The sequence below is a fragment of the Megalobrama amblycephala genome, linkage group LG13, assembly GCF_018812025.1.
Source record: "Megalobrama amblycephala isolate DHTTF-2021 linkage group LG13, ASM1881202v1, whole genome shotgun sequence".
NCBI classification, from domain to species: domain Eukaryota; kingdom Metazoa; phylum Chordata; class Actinopteri; order Cypriniformes; family Xenocyprididae; genus Megalobrama; species Megalobrama amblycephala.
Genome location: NC_063056.1, coordinates 33,780,328 through 33,799,338, shown reverse-complemented (window position 1 = coordinate 33,799,338; position 19,011 = coordinate 33,780,328). Strand labels below are relative to the sequence as shown.

At 38.7% G+C, this 19,011-nt stretch overlaps 1 protein-coding gene across 1 annotated transcript; it reads right to left on the bottom strand.

The window, feature by feature from the left end:
- Positions 1-127: 127 nt before the first annotated feature.
- On the bottom strand, positions 128-17,312 carry ptpn23a (protein tyrosine phosphatase, non-receptor type 23, a). Its single transcript, XM_048153673.1, has 24 exons — positions 17,057-17,312; positions 14,785-14,859; positions 14,492-14,619; positions 14,330-14,406; positions 14,135-14,184; positions 13,150-13,281; positions 12,958-13,038; positions 11,797-11,928; positions 11,618-11,665; positions 9,513-9,628; positions 9,340-9,419; positions 8,792-8,906; positions 7,095-7,160; positions 6,860-7,005; positions 6,095-6,400; positions 5,860-6,014; positions 5,607-5,758; positions 5,306-5,485; positions 2,424-5,184; positions 2,139-2,323; positions 1,933-2,037; positions 1,687-1,825; positions 1,485-1,598; positions 128-1,388 (listed from the first exon to the last, which is right to left on the bottom strand). Exons 1-24 carry the CDS (start codon positions 17,138-17,140, stop codon positions 795-797), a joined length of 6,021 nt encoding a protein of 2,006 aa, XP_048009630.1. The 5' UTR covers positions 17,141-17,312; the 3' UTR covers positions 128-794.
- Between the last annotated feature and the right edge of the window lie 1,699 nt (positions 17,313-19,011).

Genomic DNA, 19,011 nt, shown 5'->3' with positions numbered 1-19,011 from the left:
GAGAAAGATGCTCTTTGTTGCCAGATGGTGTAGTTATGGCATCTACCACCAGAGGCAAACAAGACCTTCACATTTTGGTTATTTTAATTTGAAAAACAATAATCAGAAAAACAAAAAAACAAGATACTGACATTTGTTAAGATTTATTTACATAGTTCAAAGAATGACAAGTTAGAATCAACTCATAAAAATGCAATGATTTCCGAAATGATTCAGAAATGTAAGTGTTTTAAATATAACGAGTACATCAAGTCATATCAAGTAGTATTTTCATAACCATCTTGTCCCTACATACAAGTTGCAGATCACTGTAGCTCAAAGACAGGTGCAGTGACTAATAATATACAACCCACTGTGCAAGCAGCATGTGTACAAAGGGCGAGCAGATAGTCGCTCAATGAAACTGTTAATATGTTTTCTGATAATGACAATAGTAACTTGGATATCAGTTTCTATCACAATTTTTCCATTCTCCATGTTTACATTTTTGGTGTAAAGGCAGATGTCTACCGCAGAAGAACCAAAACTCAGGCACCTTACAGGCAATCACAAACACCATGGCATTAGAAGTGCATGCTAGGAGACAAGACTGGATTTACGGAATGTAACCTAAAACACCAGGATCAGTGCTGGAAAAGTGCCAACTGAAAAGACTTATCAGGACACAAGCAAACGGACACACATTGATGAGGATCAAGAGGCATGAACATGGACAAGGTGTTACATGGGGTCAGAAGCAGCTCATAAGAGGACTGCCTGTGGCGGATAAGGTAAAAGAGTTCTGTTGTTTTGATTCAGCTTTTGTTGAGTGACCAGAGAGGATCCAAACTACTGAGCGGATCATCGCCCTCTGGAGGTCCCTGCAGGCCTTTACCTTCCTGCGGCTGAAGGAAGCTTTGTTTGCTAAATCGCTGTTTTCCTCGATGGGCACTGTCCAACGTGAAGGCTTCAGGTGTGAGAGAAGCCAGCAGGTCTAAAGATGAGGAGGTGGGAGGCGATGGAGCACAAGGCGCAGCTTCAGCGGAAAGGTGGTGATTTGAGATGGGGGAGGCAGGAGTGGACCCAGTGAACCCATTTCCATGGCTGCTAGAAGGCGAAGGTGACTGCGTCTTGCCTGGAGAAGAAGTGCAAGAGAGGGGGGGACTGATGGAATCAGGCATCGCTTCATAATAAAGAGGGTCCTGAGAAGGCTGAATTGACATATCTGTAGGATCTGGTTCCCCTATGCTTGCCGCTTCGGAAGCAGAGGGAATCTGGTCTTGGCTGGGCTCTTGTTCATGTTCAATACTGGGTGGTCGAATGCTTAGTTTGGCTACGGTGGCCTGTATGGAGCTAATAGGCATGTCTCCTCCCAGGACAATGTCTTGAGATTCCTGTCGCGAGTATGACTAGAAAGACACACACAACATTAGATAAACAGTCATACTCTGATGTTCGTTTATTTAAACAGACAAGTGAGTAAATAAGAGTAAATAAGGGGTTACCTTCAATGCAATGTTGTTGGGGGTCCTGGTGCAAGAGGACGTTATGATGCCGTGGCGTTGCAGAACCTGCTCTGTATGTTTAAGAACAGCCTCATAGCAAAATTTGAGGTGAAGCTGTGGAGATTTTTTAACAAAGGTACCATTATATTCTAGCAATTAAACAATTGCAAAATCTCAAATCTCACTGTAAGTGAACAATTACCTTTTCTTGGAGCATGTTCTTCCTCTGCTGCCTCATTTTCCTCACCAGCTGGATCAGGTCAGGAATACCATTGCCAGCCTCAATTTCTTGCAGTGCTGCATAAAGCAGACAGAAGGCACCAGTACGGCCAACACCAGAGCTACGAGAAACAGAAAAAAGTACTTGTTCTTTTCTACTTATACTTAGCTTTGTCTGTTTATTCAGTGTCATTAATAAATTCTTTGATGAATGTTTGAAATATAGTACCTGCAATGCACTACAACTGGAGTGTGTAGCGGGCGCTGAAGCAGGTAATGTCCATGGACTTCTTGAATGAAACAGATGAGATTGCTTTTACTCTCTGGGAGGCCCCTTTCAACAAAAAATAAACCAAAAACATGAGTGACAAATGTTTCAAGAGGCAGCAATTTTAATATATTGACTCTGAATATGTATGGAGAATGAGTCCTCACAGTTCAGGCCATGAAGTAAACTGGAGGTGTACAACAGTGCGTCTCAGACTCTGGTCCCGATACTGTAGTCCTATCATCCGCTCTATATGAGTAGGAGTGCTCTTCTGGGTGGTAAGGGTAAGGGTGATTGGACCCTGAGCAAGCTGTTGGCCTCTCTCTGATGGAAAGTAGCGCAACACCTTTTGCTGGGAATAAGATAGAACATTGCAAAACTTTAAAAAATAATGTCAACAGCAACTGATATTCTAAAAATGACCAGGAGAACCCTTTCTACAGCATATTTACCTTCTCCAGTTCTTGCTCAGACACTAGCATGACGATTACAGAAACCTTCTGCTCATAAACCATGAGCCAGAAGTCAGCTGCGGTGCCAGTGAGGGGAGCCTGTGTTGCAATGAGCCGGGGGCAGTATGCAGATAGGTCCTCAATGAAACTGGCATTGATGTAATCGTCTTTACCGGAGTGCAAGACAACACGATTGCAGTCGTAAGGCATCACATCCTGATGGCGGTTCTTCATTGTGTAGCAACGAGCAATGGCAATAGAAAGCTGGCGAGTATCCTTCTCCTGTTGCTCCTGCAGTTCTTTCCATTGAATATCAAGTTCTGACAGACCTCCCTTCCCTGTTGGGCGCTCTAAGGACTGGACTGTTGATCGAAACCGTTCTAGCTGTGCACTGAGTTTTGAGACCCTTTCTGGTGCTTGGTAAGGGTCACCCTGAATAAGTCTCACACCCTCTGCTTTTTTTCTGTGATGTTCCTCCTGAGGGTCAGCTTTGGTGGGTAGTAAGACATTGGCGGTGTCCTTGGTGCCTCCATGCTGGCTCTCAGGGCTTGAGGAAAGTAAGTCATCAGTACTAGAGTTCTGTCGCTGAAACAAAGTGGAGTCAGGTGGAGGTATGGGACCAGTGGGAGTTGGAGCCTGAACTGAAGACTGTGGTAATGCTGCTCCTCCAACTGGTGTAAGAGCAGGAGATGGTCGCTGGGTAACCATACCAAGGGATGGAGGGCCAGGAGAGGGAGAAGGTGATGGGGCAGGAGAAGGTAGCACATGTGGTTGTGGTGCCCCTGGTGCTCCTGAGGATGGAGGTATCATGCATTGAGGCCCTGGGGGAGCAGCAGCTACAGGATGCTGCATTGGTCCAGGAGGAATGTTTCCACCTTGTGGAACAGCATAAGATATTGGGCCTCCTGGGGGTAGCTGTTGTGGGGCTAAAGACTGTGAAGTGGGTGGCTGGGATTGAGGTTGCAGAGAGGCCACAGCCTGGTTGGGAACCATAGGAATTCCTCCTGGAAAACTCAAAGGTGCAGAGCTAGGGGGAATGGTTGGCTGAGATTTGTAGATATTGTGAGGGAGTGCTGGAGGACAGGAATGGGGAAGGATTTGAGGATGAGGGTGGTTTTGATGCTGTGAAGGTGTGCTGGGGTGCATTTGTACATGTGATGAGAGTGGGCCATGGGGTACCTGAGGCTGAACAGGAACAGTAGCCCTCGGAGGGACTGTTGGGTATGCTGGCTGTTGGTTGGATTGATGAGAAGGGATTATCTGGGACTGGGGGCAGTGAGATAGTGGTTGGGAGACTGCAGGCATTTGTGGGTGAGATGGAGGAGACATGTGAGTAGATGGCACAAGCATTTGTGGCTGCTGGGGAGGAGGCATCTGTTTTGAGGCAGGAGGTATCTGCATATGGGGTGCAGGGCCTAAGTGATGAGAGGACGGGTGTATCTGAGGGTGAGAAGCATGGGGCATCTGATTGATGACGGGAGGTGTTTGGGGCTGGGAAGCAGGGGGAATTTGTTGATTGACATGTGCTAAGTGTGGCATTGACACAGACGGCACTGGCTGGGAGGAAGGGGGAATTTGTTGATTAACGTGGGCTAAATGTGGCATTGACATAGAGGGCACTGTTTGGGAGGACGGAGGCATTTGCTGATTAACATGAGCTAAGTGTGCCATTGACACAGGAGGCACTGGTTGGGGGTGTGGTGGCATGTGTGGAGATATGCCTGGATGGGACATCTGGCCCGGGGTGACAGTGTTAACTTGAGAAGGTTGGGACTTCGGAACAAACGAGACAGGGGAGTAACCCTGATGGGGCTGCATATGGGTAGCTGGAGCTCCAAACTGTCCTTGGATTTGAGGTTGCTGAAAGCTTGGTGGTCCTGGTTGTCTTATTTGGGCTATGTACTGTGGGAATTGAGGCTGAGTGTGCTGTGGAGGCTGCGGCACAGTCAAAGGTCTTGGAATTTGCTGTTGAGTTGGTACAGATGGGTAAAACGGCTGTGGTTGGCTTTGACCACCTTGTTGAGCAAATACCTGCCGAGGTTGAGGCTGCGAATGAGGGGCTGGCATTGCCTGTGGAGGTTGGCCCATGGGAACACCAGGTTGTTGCATGTACTGGACATGGGGTGCCATTTGAGGTGGCACTGCATACACTGATGACACTGGTGGCATCGGTTGGTGTTGGCCAGGAGGAGGCATAACTGCCTGGGCAGATGCAGGACTATAGCTAGGAATAGGTGTCTGTACACTATCCACTGTAGTGGTGGAAGGTCGGACTGGAGTAACTGGTGGGCCAGGTTGGTTCTGTGAAGATGGAGGGCAGTACCCAGACACAGGTGGTGGTGGAAGGACCTGAGGGTTGGGCATCTGTGGGAACTGTTGCTGTGTCAGAAGAGACTGGGGAAGACTGGGACTGAAACTATGAGGTGGTGGAAAACGGGAGATTTGAGCAAGAACTTCAGGAGGTGGTAAATTTGGGGGAAATCGGGGTTGCGCAAAGAGTAATGCTGAGCTAGCTCCAGACCAGCGCAGAATGGAGCTAGCAGCGGCCCCGGAAAGTGTTGCAGGATGACCAGATGGTGGAATTGCGAGTTCAGGAGGCAGGCTGCGTAGCTCTTCTGGGAGATCTCCACCAAGGGCTAGGATAGCAGCATTCAGTTCTGCCAGTTCAGGGTCATCTGAGTTGGCAAGATCCACACTTTGGCCTTTCTTCTGGGGAGGCTTTGGGGCAGTGGGTCTTTGGGGAGCCTTTTGTTTGAGCTCTCTGTTAGACATTAGACGGAATCAAATTAATTGGAGGTAATACATCAAACTTTCTTTTAAAAAATGTTGACAAAGAGTTTTTTGTTTCTTTAATCACATTTAATTGATCAAACTCCAGTTACCTTTCCATAATGGCTTGTCTCTCCTCCTTTCGTGCCTTACAGACAGTCTTGGCTCTCTCCAATAAGCGAGAGGACTTTGTTTCCAGATCTTCATAAAACTCTTTGCCTTCCTGAGATTTCTTCATTAGGTCTTCATAGGCCTCATAGGAGGCCACTAGCATCTGTACAGTGCTGTTCCATCTAAAAAGTAAATAGAAACCATTTATATCCTTTAGAAGTATTCTGCCGATGCTACACATGATATTAAATTCTTGTATACTTGTATATTTTTAACATTTAAATGTTATTCCTCAAGTCATACTTGTGTTCGGTTTCTGTCAGGCCCTTGCGCACAGTGGCATACTGTACATTAGCTTCTGTCAGTGCTTTCAGGATATTCTCTTGAGCTGCCAGGTTCTGATCAATGTATACTTTCACCTGCTCATACTTCTTAAGCTGCTCCTCAAACAGTTTCTATGAGGGAAAAGTGAGCAAAGTTAAAACTACAATGCACAGTGACAGATTTCTAATACAATCCCTTTAAAAAGAAGTGCCACAGTCATTAAAGCCCATACCTTCATGTCAGCACGCTCAGTTGTGACCAGAGCAGTAGTGATGTCGTCCTGCTGAATCAGGTCTCTAAGCTGCTTCTCCAGGGAGCTTCGTTGGTCCCGCATTTCTTGCACTTTACTCAGAATTCTCTTCATAGTCTGGAGACCTGCCATCTCATCTGAAAATCTCAAAAATTATAATTCTCATAAACATACATAACATGATGTTTTTTTAATTATGTTGTAACAAAACACCCACCCTCACTAAGTTGAGGTCTCGGCAATGCCTCTCTAAGAGTGTCTAGTGGACCACCGAGGAGTCTGAGATTGCTGATGTGCAGATTCATGGCCCGATGAAGTTCTGTGTTGGTGAAGCTGGCTTTCTCATGGGCTTCCAAATACTTTTCCAAGTCCCTCCGCAGCTCGGCCAGGGTTGAGGGCCGATCTGGTACAGCCTGCTTCCCTGCAGCCTCTTCTAGTCTTCTCTCCTCTGCCTCATCCTCATCCAAAACATCTCGAATCTCCCGCAGAGAGGCTTCCACATCAGTGAACACACCTGAGAGGACTGAGGATGGAGGAAGAATTTAGACTTTTTCTTGATGCTTAGCTGTATATTTTCAATAGCTGCGTAAAGGTATAGTTAACCCAAAAATGAAAATTCTGTTATCATTTACTCATCCTCAATTTGTTCCAAACCTGTATAAATTTCTTTCTTCTGCTGAACACAAAGCAAGATATTTTGAAGAATGTTTGTAACCAAAAATACTATGGACGTCAAAGGTGCCCCACAACTGTTACAAACATTCTTCAAAATATCTGAGTTCAGTAGAACAAAAAAAAATGATATAGGCTTGTAACAACTTGAGGGTGAGTAAATGATGACAGAATTTTCATTTGTGGTTGAACTATCCCTTTAATAGCTTGAACTGAGAGGAAGAACTTGTTTGAATAATCAAAGCTAAATTAATTAGCTTTAAATACCAGTGCAAAATAAAATAACCAGGGGAAAAGAGACATCACTAACCCTGCATTGATTGGATGAGATTTTTTACAGTGTCAGGTCTCACACTCAACGCAGCACATTTTTCCATCAGCACAGACGGAAGGGTATTATACATCTCCATATTGTCCACTGACTCTGGGTCCAGACCGAGAGAGTCCATGAACTGCCTATAGGAATATGACATTTGAGACATTTAGATTTTAGATGCATACTGTCTACCCATTTCATATAAAATATAAAAGTTTTTTGCACTCACTCTAATGTCTCATTCTTGCCATCTATTTTTGCCATGATATCCCGTAGCAGCTTGGCCTTCTCTTCACTGTAAATTTGACAGAAAAAGGAAGAGTGTTAATGGTAAAACACTGATACTTTGTCCTATATTTGATTCTCCTCAAATATAGCACAGTGGAATTAATCATTTTCATAACGGAACTGTAGAACAAGAAAAGATGTACTTCAATATTTTACAGCTTGAAGGGTTTTATTTTAGGCAAAATTCTGTGTTTTTATGTGTATATATATATATATATATATATATATATATATACACACACACACATAAAAACACTGAATTTTGCCTAAAATAAAACCCTTCAAGCTGTAAAATTATATATATATATATATATATATATATATATATATATATATATATATATATATATATATATATATATATATATATATATATATATATATATAAAAAGTTCCAAAAGTTTGGAACCACTAAGATTTTTAATGTTTTTAAAAGAAGTTTCGTCTGCTCACCAAGGCTACATTTATTTAATTAAAAATACAGTAAAAAACAGTAATATTGTGAAATATTATTACAATTTAAAATAACTGTTTTCTATTTGAATATATTTGACAAAGTAATTTATTCCTGTGATGGCAAAGCTGAATTTTCAGCATCATTACTCCAGTCTTCAGTGTCACATGATCCTTCAGAAATCATTCTAATATGCTGATCTGCTGCTCAAGAAACATTTACTGTGTACAATTGTACAAAATATTTGTGTACAATATTTTTTTTCAGGATTATTTGATGAATAGAAAGTTCAAAAGAACAGTGTTTATCTGAAATCTAATCTTTTGTAACATTATAAATGTCTTTACTGCCACTTTTGATTGATTTAATGCATCCTTGCTGAATAAAAGTATTCATTTCTTTAATTTCTTTTCAAAAAAATAAAAATAAAAATTCTTACTGACCCCAAACTTTTGAACGGTAGTGTATAATGCTACAGAAGCTTTGTATTTCAGATAAATGCTGTTCTTTTGAACTTTCTATTCATCAAGGAATCCTGAAAAAAAAGTACACAACTGTTTTCAACATTGAAAATAATCATAAATGTTTATTGAGCAGCAAATCAGCATATTAGAATGATTTCTGAAGGATCATGTGACACTGAAGACTGGAGTAACGATGCTGAAAATTCAGCTTTGCATCACAGGAATAAATTACTTTGTCAAATATATTTAAATAGTACACAGTTATTTTAAATTGTAATAATATTTCACAATATTACTGTTTTTTACTGTATTTTTAATTAAATAAATGTAGCCTTGGTGAGCAGACGAAACTTCTTTTAAAAACATTAATCTTAGTGGTTCCAAACTTTTGGACTGTACTGTATATATATATATATATATATATATATATATATATCCAGTAGCTCACACAACAATTATCAATTACAGACAATAAGACAAACAAACACCCGACTAATAATAAATTAATCACCACAACAGCTAAGATTAAATAATACATATAATAATAATAATAATAAAGAACATACGTATTTAAAAAGCACATAGTCCTAAAAAAATAATTTAACTCAAATTAAATAAAGACAAATTGCACATGGTCCCTGAAAATACTTCAATAATTTTAGTATTTTAGTATTAGTACATTAGTATTTTGTGTAAGAATAGTTGGAAGTTGAGCCTAACCTGTAAAGAGAGGAGGCCTCGTGGGCAGCCATTGGCACCAGCTTTGCGAAAATGTCTGGGCCAGTGACACTAGGGTCTGTTGGGTTTACAGGCAAAGCTTTCACCAATGGGGCACCTGTGATGAAGGCAGGAGAGTGTTAATCCTCACAGTGTTTTTTTGGTCACATTAGCGAAATTGCAGCAAAATTTTGCGAGCATTGTCTATTGTCTATAGAGTAGAGATGTATAAAGCACAGCTCACACAGAAGTCACTTTCAAACCAAGCAGCTTTCTGTTGGTCAACGCAGTAAATTCACATGATCAACTTGAAAATGAGCGACACCTGCTTAGGGAACTCTTTTGCCCTCACATAAAACTCCTGATCATGCAGATTCCTACTGGAACAACTTGATTTCCCTTGTGAAATCAGATTTCGTCAAGAAACGGTAAATGTGACCACACCTTTACTGATATTTTTTTCATGGAAACATGCGCTTATTCTAGTCATGCCATAATAACTAATGAATGAAATTACCACAGAGTACAACAACATATGTTGGCCAAAATACCTTTCACAGAGGTCAACGTCTCCAGAGATGGCACAGATTCATGGTAAATGAAGTCATTGTCTTTTTTGGCAGAATTAAATCTAAAATGAGAAGTGACACAAATGTGTTTCCTGTGACTTTTATAAAGAATGAATGATGCATTTGGTAAGACGTTAATTATCACATATGCTTACTTTCCCCCAATGACATCCATGGTAAATCGAAGGGCTTCCTGTACACTGTCTGGCTGACCCTTGGCCAGCTTAATTGCTTCGTTGAGTTTGTCTATTGAGCTTTGAAGGTAAGCAACCTGTTGAAAAGTTAAATAAAGTATTAGAGTAAGAAGATTTACAAAACAGCTGGTTCTTTATAGGTTCATTTCAAAACCATCCTCTTCCTCTTTCTATATAATAGTCTATGGCAGGGATGGACAACTCGGTCCTGGAAGGAAACTGTCCTGCAGAGTTTAGCTTCAACACTAAACAGGGTATATACAGGAATTGTTGAGTTAAATTGAATATCTCTTAAGACCTTTTTTAAGACTCTTTCCATACATTTTAAGACCTTATCGCCACTTCAAGTTTTAAACGGTTACATCGGTGATACTTTTACTCACATTTATTTGATTGTTAGATAGCACAACTAAACAGGTAGTTGACAGAAATGCATGATAGAAACATGCATTTTGCATCCCATAGCGACTTTGTGGCTAGCACTTAGCATGTGGGACCGGACAGCGCTGATCCCCGAGGCTACGCTAATCTCCTTCCGACACAGAGCAGTATGCCTCACTGTTATTCCCAGAGACGACCCTCATCCATGGTTCCAACTCCTTATCCTCCAACCATTTGCATGAAAACTTGCATTTCCCCATTAGTCAATGATGTTGTTTAACTGGGAATAAAGGAACCTGGGGGGGTATTCCAGAAAGCAGGTTATGTGACATACCTGGGTATGTTTAAGAGTAAGTAGGTGGATAACCTCAACTTTCAGTTCCAAAAACGAAGGTAACTTTCAGTGTATGTAAGTAGCCATAGCAACTTACTCTCTGAACATAACCGGAGCAAGTTATGTTCCAGGGTTAGTTTGTTTAAAAGGTATTCAGATGCATGTTCTATATATATATTTATTATAAAACACTATTATAAAGTGGTAATGTTTAAATGTTTATTCAATTCTAATACATGGATTTAATTTATTGTCATCATCTCACACATGGATCTGCTTTATTCCCCCTTTTTATAAAAAGACGTTTTCTATGCTATACTTTCTATAATAAAATACATATGTTATATCTTATTAAATAATTAACATCAAACAAACAATATAATTCTTATTCTCAGTGAATTTAGATTACTTATTAAAATAAAAGATTGAAAAAATGTTTGCACAACCACCAAATAGGTGGTGATGTGCACTAAGTAGGTTATGTAAATCAGCATTAAACAAAAGAAGAAGAAGAAAGTCGAATGACGTGCTTTTTCTTAGCATTTGTTTCCATGGTGAATTATTGATTCATTGCTCTGTTGAGAATTTCTTGTGTGTTAACCGGGAACATCCTCTGGGTTGGCTGAACTTACTCCCGTTTTTGGAACCAGCATACCTCGAGTAAGCAAGGTTTGGGTTAATCGACTGAGAGTTCAGGGTATATGTGACGGTAAGTTAACCTTGCTTTCTGGAAAACCCCCCCTGGGCTATCACGCAGCAGTCCAGTCAGTCAGTGAACGCGGTAACAGATGACGTCAAATCTAGCGGGATTCCATAAATAAACAACACAGAATCCCACTATTCACCTACGCAATGATTAAATTCAAGAAAACTTTAGCATATAACCTCTTTGGACAAATATACATAATGAAAAGATGATACAAAATTTAATACCTTGGAAAATAGCATTTAAGACTTTTTAGGGGCCTTAAATTTTCTCTAAATTGATTTATCAACTTTTAATACTTTTTAAGACCCTGCGAACACCCTGCTAAACACACACACCTGAACCAGCTAATCAGTGTCTTCAGGATTAGTAGAAGGCTAAAGGCAAGTGAGTTTTATCAGGGTTGGAGCTAAACTCTGCAGGACAGTGGCCCTCCAGGACTGAGTTTGCCAATCCCTGGTCTATGGTTTCAGCTAGAAATCAAAGTAAATAACAATAAACATTAGTTAAAAAAAAAAAAAAAAACACTCTTTAAACAACAAGAGACTAAGATGGAGTGGCATGGAGAACTAAGTGGAAACTAGTTCTCCATGCCAAAGACTACAGATGGCTGAAACTGAAGACAGAAAAAAAGGCAGTATGTACCCTCTCTCCATATTTCTGCTGCTCTTCGGCCTGTTTCCCCATGTGCAACTGTTGAGAGAAAGAGGATTTAGTATGACTTACTTAGAAATATGTATAAAAAAATAAAAAAATAAAAAAGTAAATAAACATATGACCATTCTGCTTTGTAGTTATTCCATCAGTTTGAATAGAAGACTCACATGAGCAACTGCAGCAAAGTAGTAAATCTTCATTTGTACTAATTTCTTCCAGTCTTTCTGGATCTTTCCCAACATTGAAACCGTTTCGGAATTCTCCAGAGCTCTGCACGCCTCTTTGTAATAGTCCACCACCTGAAGACAAAGAGATTTCATATGCGATCAGATATTAGCCATACTACAGCCAGCATGCTCAAATTTAGTAACAAACTGTAAAGTCTTAAAGTGAAATGTAAAAACCCCTCAATATTCTTTGACACAGATGTAACGTAATTTTAAAGGGTTAGTTCACCCAAAAATGAAAATTCTGTCATTTATTACTCACCCTCATGCCGTTCCAGACCCGCAAGACCTTCGTTAATCTTCAGAACACAAATTAAGATATTTTAGTTGAAATCCAATGGCTCCGTGAGGCCTGCATAGGGAGCAATGGACACTTCCTCTCTCAAGATCCATAAAGGTACTAAAAACATATTTAAATCAGTTCATGTGAGTACAGTGGCTCAACATTAATATTATAAAGCGACGAGAATATTTTTGGAGCGCCAAAAAAACAAAATAACGACTTATATAGTGATGGTCGATTTCAAAACACTGCTTCAGGAAGCATCGGAGCATAAATGAATCAGTGTGTCGAATCTTGATTCAGATCTCGTGTCAAACTGCCAGACTTTGGCGCTCCGAACAGCAGATTCGACACACTGATTCATATGTGCTCCGATGCTTCCTGAAGCAGTGTTTTGAAATCAGCCATCACTAAATAAGTCGTTCTTTTGTTTTTTTGGCGCTCCAAAAATATTCTCATCACTTTATAATATTAATATTGAACCACTGTACTCACATGAACTGATTTAAATATGTTTTTATTATCTTTATGGATCTTGAGAGAGGAAGTGTCCAGTGCTCCCTATGCAGGCCTCACAGAGCCATCGGATTTCAACTAAAATATCTTAATTTGTTTTCTGAAGATTAACGAAGGTTTTACAGGTGTGGAACGGTATGAGGGTGAGTAATAAATGACAGAATTTTCATTTTTGGGTGAACTAACCCTTTAATGGTTTAAATGGTTTTAAAAAAAAGAAAGAAAGAAAGAAAGAAAGAAAGAAAGAAAGAAAGAAAGAAAGAAAGAAAGAAAGAAAGAAAAAAAAAGGGGGGGGGGGGTACCTGGGCACTTATTCGAGCAACAAGAAAGCTCTTCCGGTTGTCCAACATCGATTTTTCCAACAAGCACTCTTGGGCCTGACCCTAAAAAGAGTAATTGGTACTTTAGTCCAAATCTATAAAATGGCAAATGAGAAAATATGTATATACATATATATGTGAAACCATATGAGTGAAACTAACAAGAGATCATACCAGCATGAGATTAATGTTGAGATTGAGGATCTGGTGACTCATGTCCACACTGAAGTTGTGGCTGAAGTGATCTCGCAGGTAGGTGAACGCTCCAGCTGAGCACTGAAAGTGTGTGCAAGATACTTTCATTCCCTAACAGTTAAAGGAAGAGTGAGAGTTAGGACCCTAGAAAAAAATCCTTTTACTGCAAATTGCCATAATTAATTGTGAGTTCCAGACCAGTAAAAAAGAATTTTATGAAATCTCAGACTTTTCCTACTTAGTCACAACCTCCCACAGCACACCCACAGACTGTCCACAATCTTTTCAATGACTGTCAGATTTATATTGCTCACAAAACTCTAAAACACTTTCTCAATCTGGTGTCATGTTAAATGGCTGCATGCTAATGTACCACTATGAAATACTGTCCTCTTCCTTTCTGATATTTGTTATAATTTTACTATTGATAATGTGTTGAAGTCTGCATTCATACTATTTTCTAAATGCATATTACTGATCTTATTGTGAACATTTCATCAATGCGTGTTTCTTTTTTAACTTCCTTTTTTGAGCTCAAAATTTTCACATTTTTTAATCTGGCCCCTTTCTAGCAATCGACTGCAAGCTTGCATTCCAAACTGCCTCCATCCAATCAACAATCGATGAGTAGAATCCCCCACCCTACATTTTTTCTTCTTCGATAATCTGTTTCACTCAGATCTACGTCACAATTCTGAAGAAAATATCTGTCACTACTTCAGTTACATCGCAACTTTAACAACACAGCAAAGTTAGAATTTTTTCAAAAAAAAAACAAAACAAAAAAAAAAAAAACATAAATGTGTTTGTTATTTGTGAACAAGTGCTGAAATAAAAATAATCTCTCAGCCTGATAAAGTGAATATTTCAGATTGAACCAGCAATTCTGACATTATGTGCACACTGCATTAAATCACATGACGTTTAAATAATTCCATGCAGTGTCTTCTGTAGTTCAGCTCACCTCTTCAGACACCCTGTTGTCCATGGCTCCCAACATCGAATGGAGTGCTCCTACAGCATGGGAAACATGACTTGAATCAGGAAACAAGCCTGATCTTGAACAATACCCTCTTTTCAACAACACATTAGTTCTTTATCGCAGACAATGCAGTCATTGACCAGAGGAATAATATGTATCAGTTTAGTACTAACTCACCCAAATTATAAAGGATGCAGGCCTGCTCATAGCAGATGTCTTCATGGGTTACTGTCTTTCCAGAAAATATCTCTGTCCTATATATTAAACAAAAAATGTATAAGAGGAAGACAAAAGGAAGTAGACAAGGGGGAAGTATGATGGCTGGTTTGGAGCCCTCACCAGGAGATAGGGACAGCGGCTTCCTGCCCCAATCCCAGAGGCACACGACTCTGAAGATAATGCAGCTGCCCGAAGTACTTCCTTAAGGTACTGCAGCCCTCAAAGTCTCGTGTGACATTCACAGCACTCTAGAAAGGAAAGAAAATGCAAGGAATGTAGAAAAGTTATGACCATAGACTTCTTGTATACCTGTTGCTCAACTGGTAGAGCATGGTGCCATCAACGCCAAGATAGATTTTCAGTGAAGACACATGATGATTAAAAATATACCTTGAAAGCACTGTAAGGCTCACCTGTCTGAGTTGCTCCAGTTTCTTCAACTGCTCATTATAATTGTCAGGATCTTCCCCATAGTTCTTCAGTATGAACTGAGAAAAGGGAAAAAGAAGTTGGCAGAGTTACAGCTCAGCAGATAAGGATTGGTAAATGGTAAACGATTGCAAAAACAAAAGAAAGCAAAATGTAGTCTGATCTCTTTGGCCACAAACAAGACCATTCAATTCAATACGATTTTTTTTTAAATATAATATTTGGTATATATGGAGTTTACAATTGTTTATTTGATTAGTGTCATGTAAAATCTTAATTATTCCTTTTTATTTTATGCCATAACTTTTCTTTGTTTTAATTTTTTTTTTTTAAATACTAAAACTTTCAGATTTTTCCAGAATTAAATTAAATATCCAAGAAAAATGAAATATGCACTGGTGATTGAAAGAAACAAAGCAAAGAAGTCTTCTGATCTTTTTGGCCACTGAATAGACCATTCAATACAATTAAAAAAATCATAAATTGTTTAAATTATTACACAGTAAAGAGACACTGACAAAAATAACCAGGCTTTATGATGGAGCCTACAAGATCTCGTTGAATTGGCTACCTGTAAAATACAAAATTGAGTTCAATATCCTGGTCATGGTTTTCAAGTCCATCAATAACCTTGCAACATCTTATCTTGCAGACCTCCTCGTAAGTCATGTTCCTCCTAGATCACTTAGATCAGGTGATCTTGCACTTTAAACAGTGCCAAGAACTAGATCTAAACACAGGGGTGACGGTGCATTTGTGGTGGCCGGTCCTAATCTATGGAATAAGGTGCCGCTAGTTATTAGAACGGCACAAACTATGGCTATTTTTAAATCTAAGTTAAAAATTCACTTATATTCTATGGCTTTTTAAAAATGGCTGATGGCCTATGATTGTATTAGTTTTAAATGTTATTTATTATAATCATGCTGATGTGTTAATTTCTGTGTTCACCTTGTAAAGCACTTTGGGCAACTTTATTTATTTATATAGCACTATAAATACAAATAAGAAGAAGAAAATATCCTGGAGCAGCAGATCCTCTGCTTCACTAAAATATCATAGAATAAGATATCATTTTGTTTGCATGCAACACTATCAATAATTACCATGCATATGCATAAACATAAACAACCACCTTTAACAGCCTGAACCTGCTATTTATACTTTGGCCTAGTTTGTTAGGAATGGATGTGATAACTAACATGTATGACGCAAACTAATAAAAATTCCTGACTGCTGGGAAGAGGAGGTGGTTAAGGAAGCATGTTCTTTTTTGTTTGTTTGTTTCTTTGAAGTTTACTGCATTAATATAAACATTTAATACAGTACAACAGAGTAAATTTAAATGTATCCTCAAGGAGGGACACTGCAATAATTGCAGAGAAAACAACAAAGATTATACTTAGAAAACATGCAAACATGATCAGTGGTGTGCCATTCCAACTCATAAGAGAACATGGCAATGCTTAGGTGTGACTGACCGAATAAACAAATAGGTTCTGATATATGATTTGTTAAATGACAGACTATGATGCATAATTCACAACATCTACTGCAAAAAAGGTAAAAGTTAATTATGTTAAGTTTATCTTTTCAAAAACTCTTTAAACACAATTTTTTTTTTAATTAAATGTGTTATTTACTAACTCTCCTGTCTTCCAAAACCCATATGACTTTTGTTTTCAGTGGAACATGAAAAAATTAGTAATTTGTAGTAAAATGTCTGTTCTTTTTTGATACAATAAAAGTGAGTGGTGACCACAGTTGTCAAGAAAGGCTTTCATTATATATAATAGTTAAAAAGTGTCTGTATGTATCTTACAGGAAGCTATAATATGGCTCCAGAACATTCGGAATAAAGCACAAGAGTTGACCATTGCTTTCTTGTCATTTTAGTGTTGGACAGCACCAGTCCCCACCCACTTTCATTGTATGGAAAATATAAATATGAAAATGACATAAAACGTATCCTATTGTGTTTGCAAACGACATAAAGAATTGGAAAGACTCGGATTTGTAATGACATCTGAGTAAGTAAATAATGGCAGGCTTATTTTGGTTAATGGGACGTTAGGTTGAACTGTTTCTTTAAGAAAACAGAATAGCTCACGTAATAGCTGAAAAACAAGGCCCAGGGCTAAAACTTTAATTTTGTGGCAGATCAGCTATATAAAACAGGCAGTTTTGTTTATTTTCAGTGTGTATAAGCGCAATGACAGTAGTGTGTGACTCGATCAGGCCTGTGTGGTCCCTCACCTGTTTGACAGACGGGCTGAACTGAAACTCTCCAGCCTCCTTCAGATCCAGCCAAATCATCGGCATTCGCGGCACGGCTTCCATCGCAGCCGCCGATTTCGCTGAGCAGACTAAAGGAGAATAGTATTATAGCGTTCAAGTACTTGGAAAGATACCTGCGGAAGTATTATTTTGAATTTTACAGCTCTAAACGACTGTGTCATGTCCCCATTTACATCCATGCAGGAAGCGATTGCAGCCACGGGAAGTGACGTCATGAGATCTGAAATCTGACTCTGGGAAATGTGGTTCTGTGCTATATTGTATCTACAGATTTGTAAAAAAAAAAAAAAAAAAAAAAGTACAGATAAATTATACTTGAAAGAATACTGTGACAAATTTTGAATTAAATGTCAAAATATCAAGCCAGAACATGTGAGGTGAATTTAGGTTATTTGGTACACAGTTTCCAAGTCATTTAGTTACAAAATATCTAGTCCAAACATACAGTTCCCATTTAGCCTACTTAGAAATAAATAAAACGTTAAAGTTAGAATGTTTTCCCCCCTTATAGCCTTTGTATTGGTACCTGTTTTGCAAATAAAGAAACTTTAGAGACTTTTAAGATCATTTTCATTCTCTACTTGCCTTTTTTGGTCCTTATTTGGGACCATCAGAACTAAGGGTATTAAGAAGGAAATGGAAATGACAGTGTTTGTCTCTGCAACTTCTTTTATTCAGTCTTTTTTCATACAGTGACATAAAATCATCTTCTGTAAGCCAAATAACTGAAACAGTGAATTGAAATGCTACAAATTATTCTAATTCTAAGATTTTCTTTGTCTTTTGTAAATTTTGTCAGTTGTTCATTCTTTCTCTAATGATCTGATTTAACTGATATCAGATTGCAATAAACTGAATATTTATTGCACATATAATGGTGATCACAACTCGAAAGGCCACTATAACATGTTTCTATTGTGTTTTTTTCCAATTTTATAATGAAAGGTAGAACAGAAAGAATGTTCAGAATTTCTTAATATCTGGTTGAGTTCACATTTGCTTATTTAATTAGAGTCATATAAATAGTGCAAAATCTTAAATATTTCTTATTTATATATGCCGTAACTTTATTTTACTTTCTTTATTCTAAAACTTTATTTCCATGATTAAATGAAAATCAAGCTATGATAACTGTATGAATAAGCCATATGTTTAACTACTATACAGTGTAACTACTAAAGACTCTGGGAGTTACTCTTGTTCTTTGAGAAGCTTTAAAACAACTGTATCTGAAGAATTTAAAATTCACATTGAAGGTTGGTTGAACTGGTAAACATATTAGCTATAAATATTTTAATTTCTACAATATTCATATTTGGAAAATGACTGATTTATTGTGCATAAATGATACATTTTTCCTCAACAGATATTCCTTTGTCCTCAATAGATGTCACTGGATCCCCAACAGTTCTGATTATAGTAGTGTCTTTAGTCTCACTTGGTTTCATAAGAAGGTAGGACATTTTGTTTTGCTTATACTTGCACACACCAATGTATTTTAACTCTTTCAGTCAGTCTGAGTGAAACATTAACTGACACTGCACAGTTTAGAAAACATTGTAAAGGTTTATAAAAATAACTATTTACACTGATTAGGGGTGAGGTTAATTGGAACTGTTGTAAGAAAGGATTTTGAAGTTTTTCAGTCATATGACTCGCTCAACATGGACGTACATTGGCGATGCGCCTAGTGTTGGTGGTGTCTTCTTTGGAGAGTTGCATGTCTGTCTTGGTGAATGCTGGAATGACAAGTTTCACCTTCCTTTCATAGAGGAGATCAGTAATGGTGAAGCCTCTGTCTGCAATTACTTCATCGCCTGGATGAAGCTATTCCAGGAACCCTGAATTTGCAGTTTGAATTTATCACAACACCAGGTTCTGAAACACCAAAACTTTCAGCAAGATCATCCTGC

What these genes read in the sequence shown, in the direction of transcription:
- ptpn23a (XM_048153673.1), bottom strand. Translation starts at nt 17,140, where the DNA reads ATGGAAGCCGTGCCGCGAATGCCGATGATTTGGCTGGATCTGAAGGAG. An exon ending in CTGCATCCTTTATAATTTGG is followed by an intron (nt 14,185 to 14,329) that starts GTGAGTTAGTAC and finishes CCCATGCTGTAG; the next exon opens with GAGCACTCCATTCGATGTTG. An exon ending in CCAGTTGTAGTGCATTGCAG is followed by an intron (nt 1,826 to 1,932) that starts GTACTATATTTC and finishes TGTTTCTCGTAG; the next exon opens with CTCTGGTGTTGGCCGTACTG.